At 37.9% G+C, this 12,400-nt stretch overlaps 1 protein-coding gene across 8 annotated transcripts in view; it reads right to left on the reverse strand.

The window, feature by feature from the left end:
- Positions 1 to 5,634: 5,634 nt before the first annotated feature.
- The window catches only part of TBC1D1 (TBC1 domain family member 1), a 373,516-nt gene continuing 366,750 nt past the window's right edge, over positions 5,635 to 12,400 (reverse strand). For all 8 annotated transcript variants that reach the window (XM_073608893.1, XM_073608877.1, XM_073608932.1 and 5 more), the window contains 2 exons: positions 11,878 to 12,051; positions 5,635 to 10,337 (listed from right to left, as the gene is read on the reverse strand). In XM_073608893.1, the coding sequence (XP_073464994.1) occupies positions 10,149 to 10,337; positions 11,878 to 12,051 (363 nt within the window). In that variant the 3' untranslated portion in view covers positions 5,635 to 10,148. The remainder of the gene's footprint in view (positions 10,338 to 11,877; positions 12,052 to 12,400) is intronic.

Raw genomic sequence — 12,400 nt, forward strand, 5'->3', positions numbered from 1 at the left:
AAATAGAGCGTTGGGAAGGTATGGGGCTGAGTTAGTAAAGCAAATAGGCTGTTCACTTTTCAAGGGGACTCTCACTTAGCTTAGTGAATGAGGTAAAGCTCTGCTGGCTTCTATCCTTCAGTCATGTGCATACATAAATACAGTTTTATATATTTTCCTTGCATGTAATTGGGTTTTCTTTGCAAAGGGAATGTTCACCACATTCACTGGTACATACACTCTTTAAATCAAATTTCCAATTCCATTCCTGTAACTGTAGCATTCCTCTACATAAAATAGTCTTGGTGCCTAGGAAAGTTGTGACGCTGCGGCAATTTCACTATGTTGTGGTTAATAAGTTGCCACTCCAGATTCTTCCAAGAGATTACTTACATAACTGAAGTTAAAAGGATCATATTCCATTAGCTCATTTGTTTTCTTTATGAGCACAATAAACGGCATTACACAGCAGAAGAAAACCATTCTCTGACATAAAACAAACACATGACACTGTAGTGGGATCAGCAATAGAGCTCTCACTTCTCTAATTGTTCAGCAGGCTATGGCAGCCACCCCATGTGCTAATTACAGAGATTACAGTTTATGTCATGTCGTTCCGAGAGGCAGAGTCCAAAGTTCATGCGTCACCAAGATAGAATTGCATTGTTTTTCTTTTTTCCCCAATAATTACCTTGGGGGCCTTTTATTAAACAAAATAAATCTGCGGGATGGAATTTCTAAATAATTATTCTGACTGATATTTTATGCATCGTTTGTGTTTAACGCTCAACTTTGGACACAAAAAAATTAAAAATCGATTTAGCAATAGCTACAAAGGATATAAATCCACTTTGTGTGCACCAAATGTTGGCAAACCCAGATGTTACCTTGTAAAAATTAATGACATTATCACTGTGCTGCACAAAGGCTGTACCGAGAAAAGAGCTGTGGGAGGGACACAGGTGGTCTATCCATTACAGGCTGCCTGCAGAAAACTACAGGAGGGGGGGATACACGACCAGTCACACTGCACAAGGAGAGAGCATCAGTGACTGGTTTTTATTGCAGGGAGGTACTACAAAGTAGCAGAGTTATGCACTGGACCTGGAGCATATTAACCAAACCACACCAAAATTCAAGTAAGAATACACATGCCTCTTATTTTTAGACAATGTGTGCACCTTAGCAATTATTAGATGTGGTGGCTGTATGTTTTTTTTTTTTTTTTATCTGCACCTGAGGACTACAAATGCCTCTCTCTATTCTATATGGAGGGGGGATTGCGTTGTTCACAGAAGATGGCTTCAAAAGAAGATATTGTTTGAGATTTCAATTCAGTACATGGGAACTTACAAGGATGCTGGATTTCCATCAGGATTAATGTGAACTGTGCTGTGGGGACAAAGGAGATCAACACTTCCAGGATTGTTGGTTGTTGAAGAGAACTTTGGAAACTAATCATAGGTGACAAAAGTATAAGCAAAAAAAATAGTTTTCTTGCCTAAAAATGGAAATAAAACAGAACAGACGTAAACAGATGATGGATGACATAACATGTTTGCATTTGTTCTGTCTAAACCGAAACGGACACAGCCTTGCTCTGCTTAACCATCTGCCGACCACTCACAGTAAAAATACTGCGAGGGAGCAGCAGCTGCAGGCACAATCACATACCCGTAGTACATTGGCTGATTCTTCCATGTTCGGCGGTGTGTGCATGTACACGCCCCCTAGTGACCCATGCTGTGATTGGAGCACAAGTTTGGCAGCTGATTTCAGCCAATGATTTTGGCTGAAGTCAGTCGATCAGCTGTTTCCAATCACACACAGATGGTAGCTCCCTGGGTCACCGTATGGCTGCAGGATTTGACTTTTCTGGAGATATACATGGTGTACCTGTTGTGAATCTACATCATATCTAATCTGTCTTAAAGTTATGTAATGGATACCTCCCAACTATGATTTGGGTGCTGCTAGTTGTGCAGCGAGTCTGTTAATACGGTCTTGTATGCTGTTTTTAACACACAGGTTCTTTTCCAGAATAGCAATTCTGAATAATTCAGATGACTTGGGATCCAAACTGCTCGGTTGCTTTTATTGCTCCGGTGCCCACCTAGGGAGACTTTATGCGGGGGTTCACACTCCTAGGCCAGCGAGACCTGTTTTATAATCCCCCTCTTTGTGTGCCCTGAGGAGTGTGATGCAGATATTAAATTCCTTATTTATATCAATGAGATCCAAGCGAACCATTGCAAGGACTCCAATTAAACTGCTGTGCCCCATAGGATGTATGTATATATGTGTGTAGGTATGCAGGCATGTGTGTGTGTGTATATATATATATATATACACATATACACACACACATATATTTGTATCTATGTGTACATATGTCTATCTGTGTGTAGGTATATATGTTTAACTGGACTTGAAATTACAGCCAATCAGAATTTGAGGCAACTGTAATCCAATGAGCAAGTAAGCTTCAAATGTAGCCAACCAGACTTTGAGGCAACTCTGAACCAATAAATGTGTGGCATCTGTTGATTGGTGGAGAATGCATATAAAAGAGGGAGAAAGCTAAAGGTTCTGTCTCTGTGTCCAGCCCCAGACCATCTAGGCGACATGCTGTCCGCGTAAAGTATACTTGTATCTCTTTGTTTCTTTCTAACCTTTTTGTATCCTAGGAGTTGTCTTAGAATATTATATAGCCTGTGTATGTCCATTGTAACCATTTCTGAGTTTGGCCTAGATTATCTTTGCAGCCTAAAGCATCACTGTATTTGTGGCATCACTTGAGATATATGAAAAATTCTAATTATTCTAACTTTCTTTTCTGTGTAAATAAATGTAATGGTTTATCTTTTTGGCCTATTATCGTCCGTTCTTATTTAGACAAAGGTTTAATCACTTATATTTGTATCGTTAATCATTTAAGTGAGGTATAAACATTTCCAAAACAGGAGGATTATAACAGGTTAAAAACTATTCCTATTACAATGGATGTTTACATTTCATGTAATAGGAATAAAAGTGATCAAAAAGAAAAAATGAAAGGGAAAGTGTAAAAATAAGAAAAATATTAATAAAATCAATATAAAAAAAATAATGCATATGTATGATGCACCTGCATATGTAGATGGTGTTTGAACCACATGTGAAGTATCGCCACAAACGTTAGAGCGAGAGCAATAATTCTAGCACTAGACCTCGTCCATAGCTTTAAAATGGTAACCTGTGAGAATTTTTAAAGCGTTGCCTATGGAGATTTTTAAGTGTCAACTTAAGTGCACAGTTTTAAAGCGTTACATGTTGGGTATCTATTTAACATCATCTTTCATATTATACAAAACAAAAATGGGGTAAATATTGTGTATTTTTTTTATTCATGAAAGTGTTTTTTTTTTTCCAAAAACAAAAATCGCGTTCAAAAAACTGCTGGACAAATATCGTGTGACATAAAAAATTTCAGCGACTGCCATTTTATCCCCTAGGGTCTCTGCTATATATTTTTTATATAATATAATATAATATAATATAATATAATATAATATAATATAATATATTTACACATATATATTGTATCTCACAAAAGTGAGTACACCCCTCACATTTTTGTAAATATTTTATTATATATTCTCATGTGACAACACTGAAGAAATTACACTTTGCTACAATGTAAAGTAGTGAGTGTACAGCTTGTATAAGTGTAAATTTGCTGTCCCCTCAAAATAACTCAACACACACAGCCATCAATGGCTAAACTGCTGGCAAAAAAAGGGAGTACATCCTTAAGTGAAAATGTCCAAATTGGGCCCAAAGTGTCAATATTTTGTGTGGCCACCATTATTTTCCAGCACTGCCTTAATCCTCTTGGGCATGGAGTTCACAAGAGCTTCACAGGTTGCCACTGGATTCTTCTTCTACTCCTCCATGACATCACAGAGCTGGTGGATGTTAGAGACCTTGTGCTCCTCCACCTTCCATTTGAGGATGCCCCACAGATGCTCAATAGGGTTTAGGTCTGGAGACATGCTTGGCCAGTCCATCACCTTTACCCTAAAATTCTTTAGGAAGGCAGTGATCATCTTGGAGGTGTGCTTGGGGTCGTTATGTTGGAATACTCCCCTGCGGCTCAGTCTCCAAAGAGAGGGGATCATGCTCTGCTTCAGTATGTCACAGTACATGTTGACATTCATGGTTCCCTCAATGAACTGTAGCTCCCCAGTGCTGGCAGCACTCATGCAGCCCCAGACCACGACACTCCCACCACCATGCTTGACTGTAGGCAAGACAGACTCGTCTTTGTACTCCTCAGCTGGTTGCCACCACACAGGCTTGACACCACCTGAACCAAATAAGTTTATCTTGGTCTCATCAGACCACAGGACATGGTTCCAGTAATCCACATCCTTAGTCTGCTTGTCTTCAGCTTTAGAAGAGGCTTCTTTCTGGAATGACAGCCATGCACACCAATTTGATGCAGTATGCGGCATATGGTCTGAGCACTGACAGGCTGACCCCCACACCTTCAACTTCTGCAGCAATGCTGGCAGCACTCCTACGTCTATTTCCCAAAGACAACCTCTGGATATGACGCTGAGCACGTGCACTCAACTTCTTTGGTCGACCATGGCGAGGCCTGTTCTGAGTGGAACCTGTCCTGTTAAACTGCTGTATGGCCTTGGCCACCGTGCTGCAGCTCAGTTTCAGAATCTTGGCAATCTTCTTATAGCCTAGACCATCTTTATGTAGAGCAACAATATTTTTTTTAGATGCTCAGAGTGTTCTTTGCCATGAGGTGCCATGTTGAACTTCCAGTGACCAGTATAAGAGTAAGAGCGATAACAAATTTAACACACCTGCACCCGACCTGAGACCTTGTAACACTAATGAGTCACATGACACCAGGGAGGGAAAATGGCTATTGGGCCCAATTTGGACATTTTCACTTAGGGGTGTACTCACGTTTCTTGTCAGCTGTTTAGACATTAATGGCTGTGTGTTGAGTTATTTTGAGGGGACAGCAAATTTACACTGTTATACAAGCTGTACACTCACTACTTTACATTGTAGCAAATTTCTTCAGTGTTGTCACATAAAAAGATATAATAAAATATTTACAAAAATGTGAGGGGTGTACTCACTTTTGTGAGATACTGTATATGTAATGCTTGGGGGTTCCGAGTAATTTTCTAGCAAGAAAAATTATGATTTGTACATGTAGGAGAGGCATGCCAGAATTGGCCCGGTATGTAAGTAGTTACAGTAGCGCAATTCTGAATAGCAAAAAATGGTCCAGTCATGAAAGGGGTAAAACTTTCTGGAGGTTAAGTGGTTAAAAAAATGGTGATAAATCGCCATGGATGCAGGCAGATGTAAATGGATGATCATCCGTTTATATCAACAATCCCATAGGAGTGAATTGCTGTCCTGTTTTTTTTATCTGAACACACGCGGATGAACAGAGCACCAGTGTGAAAAGTCCCTAACAGGGGAAAACGGAGTGGGAAGGCTCTGCTTTCAGTGTCCATTAATTTGTACAGTGCTGGAAAATGACCCCAGGGACAGGCATAGAAAGCCATATAATGGGAAGGATATATTCTGTAATTTAGAAACTTCCATATAATGAAAAAAAAAAAAAAATACAGTTCATAAAATTATTTTGTTTTTTAATGACTTAGCATGGTACATTTTAGAGTTCTTTACAATATCCATGTCAAAAGACATAAAACAGCAGTTTATGGATGTAAATATGAATGAACACAAGAAATGCAGAACATTAATTACATCAGTGGTAATAAATATGTACATTCTTTTTATACAGAAAAGGTTCCTCACTTTTAAAAGAATAACACTGCCTGCTTGAAATATGGAAGAGGAACCAGCCCTATATAACCTGCTGGAAATGGTTCTAAATCCGTACTATAAAGGACACATTAGAAATACTGTATATTTAAGGGCACATAAACTGAAGACTCCCAGCCAAAACTACCAGTCTTGTTTGAGTAAGATGGTGAAAGAGGTAGCACTTGTAGAATCCTGAACTTTTTCCTGGAACTCAAGTCACTTGTCATAATGTTCATATGAAAATCTGTTTATGTAAAAATGAAACTATTTATCCAATTCCAACCCTCCCTGTAAACTGCGTAATAGCCCAGAAGGATTCCCACCAACCAGTTACTCACTTCAACTGAAACCTGGAGCTGTGATTCAAGATACATGGCCAACTGCTGGTAACATTTTGTATTCTGCAAACCGTCTATCCTGATACTCTGTGTGCTCCTTTATATCTGAATGGTAAACAGAGGTGAGGTTTAAAAAAGCCCAAGCACCAACAATCAATGAAAAACAGTGATTTACTCAAACATGGTCCTGTGAGAGGATCCATAAAACGTGCATAAATTAAAGGGGTGAACAGGTTTGGGATAATTTTTATATATACTTTTCAAATACAATTTGTGAGTATGTGCAGGTATGTATTCAGTTTTAAAAGAACATCCAGTTGTCACCTACCTAAATCAGACTCTCAAAGCTGCACGTTTAGGTATAAAATACAGTAGAGCCAAAATGATGAACCTAAGAAAAATAATTCAGGTGTAATGGTTATGCAATATTTTCAAGTGCAAAAACTGTTTTAAATATGTATGTGAAATCTGTGAAAAAAAAGAATCTTTGGTTTTAAGAAAAAAACAATGTTACAGGTTGATCCGTACTTTTAAATGTATAATAAACATCCAGTGCCAACCAATCAGAATTTATCTTTAGCTGGCTCTACAGTCAAGTGCAAAAAAATTAAATAAAAAATAAATCAGGTGCTACAGGTTTGTGCACTTTGCAATTCATTATCAATGAATGTGTTGCTGAAAAAGCCAGTAAGACCCCTGTGGTAGTTTAGTTTATTGTGAGCCGAGTTTATTTACAACCAGTGTGCCTCAAACCTAGTAGATTGCAATGCCTATATAAAGCAGGAAACTAGCAACAGCTATCAATTAAATACATGAAATGTATTTATTTTATGAAAACCAGAGAATGGAATCTGATCTGATTGTAGCACAAGAACCACTTTACAAGGTGCACATTTAGGAGATATTTACTGTACCTATAGGCAAGCCTTATTATAGACTTACCTATATGTAAAAAATCAACAAAGGGAGTTTACTCCTACATTAATTGCATAGAGGAGTGATGCAAGAAGCACAGGCAAACAGTGATACAGCAACAATCAATCTTTGATTTTGGCAGGTGACAGACTAATCTGTAAGCATACACTTTGTACTTGCACATTTATCTCTTCAGTGCTACCCAGAGCACCATGTTTCAGCACTGGCTAGGATGACAGCTGAACTGGTTAATATTTTAGATTTTTAATTTCATCATTAAACCCAACTCTAGTGAAAAAAAAAAAAAAAAAAAATATCTACCCCTGCAATGCTTCCCCCCAACTGCAAGGGTTAAATACTCGGTAAGTCTAGGAGAGAGATGAAAAGGCTCCATCACATACCTTACACCCCACTCCAGCACTCTCCTCCTCCGCCCAAAGCCTAGGTTGGTAGAATCTCGCCATCATCAATACAGTCAATACTCGTCAATACGGGGACGTTAACCGGAATGCAATCAGGCTGTAGGGGACCAGTCACAGCACTATCTACTTCTTTATGCTCTATGACTAAACAATCATCTAACCTTTGCAGTGATGGGGGGGGTCCCCACAGCAGGGGTGGGTTTTTTTAAGAGATGGTCTTTAAATAAAAAACAGGGCTGAAAAACTATATAATTTTAGCCTGTTCTATTATCTCAGTGTCGACCTTATGTAAATCTCTGGGGGCACAGATCTTTTATTTGTCCACATTTTTGTGTTTTATGTCACACTCCAAGTAATAACCTGTGACTTGTATAACCACAAGCCACAGAATGCAAAGTTATATGTATGTCAGGCCCAGCTTCTTACATTTAGGAGATATCCAATTAGAAGCCAGATGGGAATACAATTTTGATGCAGCTGACGAACCAAGATTTCACTATTATGCAGTTTCCTACTTAGAATGTTGACATGTTGCAATAGATCACACCTCGAAAACACAATTGTGAGGGGGCGGCTTAGTTAACTGAGGTTGCACAGTAGAAGCCACCCTGGGTTTTCAGACTCATGCCTACTGCACCCAATGACAAAAAGGCCCAGACTCTAGAAAACCAATGCAATAGCTATAAAACTCCAAGGTAATCAAAGGTGAATTTACTCTCCATATAAAACCAGAACTTTTTTTGCAGCGCGTTTCAAAATATTAATAGACATAGTGGCCAAGACATCTATTTCCTACTGATACCGGCAGCCATAAAGTTACCATCGGTGCTCAATATGCATAAAAGTGAAGGAAATTTTAATAAGATTACATTTTAGAGCTGCCAACATCTTTCACCCAATGTCAAAACCAATATTCCTAATTTTGTGAATCTTAAAAAAGAACCAGCCAGGACAGCTATTTGTTAATATAGAGTTTCCCATCCAGCTTTGAAGGCTGCCATTGTTCAGCTCACAGAGGCAATGCTTGCATAGCCATGACTTCATATGTAAGGTTTAAAGCGTGTGTTCTGTCCTCGACCAAACTGACAGTGAGACATGGGAGCTTTTAGTGCTAGATGGCAACCTTAGAGAAAGGCATCTGACATAGGCGCTGATGCTTGTCAAAATCTCCATTATAAAAATTGTGAATGAACCTGTGTCCAGATAATCATGGAGATCACCAAGAACAAAATGTTTGCACCTGCTTCCAGAGACAGCTTTACTTTACCAAGCAACCAACATTCATCTCTGAAAGTGACAAATGATCCTAAAAAGGAGACTAGGAATTTGAACTGGAACAATATTAAAGCCATTTATAAAATAATCTTTATGGATGATGGAGTCCCCAAATATTTCTACATTATTAGGTCAAAAGCACAGCAGCCATTAAAGGTTTAAAAATACATTGTATTTGTAAAAAAACTATTAATATATAGTTATAAATATGTAGTTCAATAAAAAATAAAATGCAAATACTCGGACCTCACATTGTTTCGCTCCACTTTAGCGCTGCAATATCTGCACATTTATCAGGGAAGCTATACATAAAATACATGGCAATGAAAGATGATGCATTGTTTTGTTACTAACAAAAGGACATTCAGTCTTTCATACATCCTTCAGCTTAAACAGCAAGTTTACACATGAACAAAATAATCAGTAGTTGCTGCATAATATTTCCTTACCTAAATACTTAAAAAAAAATATATAAAGGTGAATTAAAAATAAAAGTGTAAAAAATTAAAACACTTTGATAAATGAGGTGCATAAGGTGAGGAAATCTTACTGAGGAGACAGCAGCCTATCAGGTCACAGTAACTAGTGACATCATAGAAGCTTTAAAAAAGATGCAAAGACAGGAGGTGCAGTCAATCAACTACCCTTTGTTACCTTGCCGACTAATCATTAAAAGGAAAACTGGACCTGGACGTGGCAAAATAAATAGGCTGACATTGGTGACTGAAAATTCAAATGATCTGGCCCTCACATTCAGTAGTTTTAATACCTACTGAGTCTGAAAACATATGCAGACCATCAGTTCTAATTTTACGCAGTTGAATGCTTGTACAAGGACAGTGGCTGAAGATATTAAAACCAGAGACAGTCAAGCTACTAGCATTTTCAGAAGGCCAAAAAGTACAAGCACCATATTATATCTCAGTACAAGTTTCCTTTGTATACTGTGTAGCACATCACTCTACTTTGCATTTATGTTATTTCAAAAGACTATATATGAGATCACTTGATTCTGGTGACTTGGTAGGTTGAATATGTTTTTAAATCTACAAAATGGCTTCCTTTACAGGAGGTACACCTCAAATGCTGCGTCTTTCTTTCTAAACCCTTATGGACCATTTTTTTCTCTCTCTTTATAATCATCTTCCAAGTGTTAGGTTGTCTTTAGAAAGATATTTTAAAGCAATATGGAAGTTGCCACTTGTAGGAATGAAGGTAAAGGTTGAAAATAGTGTGAACATTGACATTCTCTTTCCTGAGACACAAAATGCTCCACTCAAGCTCTATAAAGAAGGTGAATGCACAGTGAATAGAAGGGACATGGCCCAAACACTGCTGGTATCACTTCCATTCAGTACTAGCAATGTTCTCAGGGTTTCTGCTCAAACTGAACACCGTTCTCCTGGTAGACCATGATCTGTTTTTTCAGTTCTTCTATTGTTGTTAACATGGCTGATCTCTCCAGTTCCAACGTGCAAAGCGCCTGCTTTAATTTGGCCTCATTGCTTTGAAGATTGTCAACTGTGGATTCCAGACTTTGGATTCTTCCTTTAGATACCTAGAGAACAAAAGAAAAAACATACAGGTATCATGGGAGGCATTTTGCAGGTCTAAGAATGGTATTCAGAACATTTTGTTTGTATGGTATATTATAACAAAAAATGATTGGATCGGATAAATTAAAATTTGACTCCAGCGAGAAAATTTGCAGGTACCTGTGTACTCGTATCATTGTAAAAAAAAAAAAAAAAAAAGGAGAAGTCCACCTTTGGGAACATGTGTTCACCTGTTTTTAGGGTGTAACATGTTCCCATTGCTGCAGCAATTTTAAAGCGACAGCCCACACAGCCGCATCATTCATTTTACAGAGTTCTGAACTACAAGTACCGACACTCTTTGCGGCTGTCGGCTTGTAGTGCTCCATAAACTACCAGAGCGCTTTTGAGCGCTCTGGTAGTTCATTGAGCTTTCCTGTCAGTGTGAAACTGCCTGGACATACAATGTACAGGCACACAGCTCACACTGACAGTCTGCAGGAGACCAGCATGGCACCAGCAATCTACTGATCACTGGTGCAATGCTTTCCAGACTCATTAAAAAAATAGTAAATGCACATTATCCTTTAAGCCTTAGCGTACAAATGTGATATTTTAATCAGAAGACTTTGTTGGTTATATTTTGTGGTAATTATTTTCCTGAAATAAATATTTCAGGAAAATTTACAGGAAAGTGCTAAAGTTTCAAAACGTTATAAATGTGTGCAACCAAGACATAACCAAAAACAAAAAGGAGGGGGAAAACCATGCTTTAGGACCCAAGTGGTAGGAAGAAAAAGGTCTGGGTTCCCGATGATGGTTAAGAGTTAAGGTATTATTGAATTTTAAGTTGTAAAAGGGTATTGCAAAATCAGCTAAACTAAATTGTCCAAGCAATCTAGGGTGGACAGATTAGGATGAGGAAACCTAAAAGGCATGAACCTCCCAAGATAAATTCTGGAAAGACCTAGGCAGTTTCTGATTTAAGTCACAATGTAGAATTGTTCTCCACAATCTACTGCATTTCATATAGGTCGTGGGGCTACCCATGGGGCGGTGGATTGTTTAGACATTTTTTTGCTCTGATTTAACCTTTTTTTTTTTGTTCTGTTACACAAGACCTCCAGTATAAAATAAATTCAGGTCTTTAAGCAATTTAGAAAAAAAGTTGAACAGGAAAGAAGTATAAGGATAAATATGGTTTATTGTGTTTGAAAAAATAAAACAAGCCTAAAAGCAACATTTTGAATAAAATAAAAACACAACTACTTCGATCTTAAACTTAATAAGAAAGCTATACAAGGAATAAGGCGATCTACAAACATCAATTGTAATGTTTCTCAAATGTTGTCTTTACATTGATTTACATTTTCAAACACCCTTTTAGCTGTACATCACATTATACAGGACAGTGCTTCATTCTGCAATAATGGAAACATTTATGTAAAAAAAAAAAAAAAAAAAAAAAAAAGGGTAAATAGAATACCACAAATACAGACTCAGCAGAAAGAGAACAAATATGCTTTGTAAACTGTTAATTTGTGTCTTTCAGTATGTACATACCTGCAACTCCTCCAGAAGGTCAAAGTTTTGTTTGCGCAAGCCATTATTTGCCTTTTCTAACTTATTTATTCTCTGATTGTCACTGAGCGGTGATGAGTCTATTAGTTCGTCTTGCAGAACATGATACTCCACCTCATAGTCTTGCAGCTGCTTTGAAATGTTCATTTCAAACACCTACAGATAAAACATAAAAGGTACGGTTATGGACTGTATAAGATGTAGGAATACAAAGACCCGAGGCCCTACCTAAATTAGTGATCCCTCTAGCCCTTAACCGTTTTGTTGCCCCCGACGTAAGGCAACAGAAGAAAACCTTACATTGGCTGCATTCCCCTTCTGCTATATGCTTATGATCAGTTATACTAGAAAGGGTTCCCCTACATACACCTGTATTGTTTCTTCTCACAGCTGATGATGCTTACAGTTGTGCTCATAGGTTTACATACCCTGGCAGAATTTATGATTTCTTAGCCATTTTTCAAAGAATATGAATAATAACACAAAAACTTTCCTTTCACTCGTG

The sequence above is a fragment of the Aquarana catesbeiana genome, linkage group LG01 (assembly GCF_042186555.1).
Source record: "Aquarana catesbeiana isolate 2022-GZ linkage group LG01, ASM4218655v1, whole genome shotgun sequence".
NCBI lineage: Eukaryota > Metazoa > Chordata > Amphibia > Anura > Ranidae > Aquarana > Aquarana catesbeiana.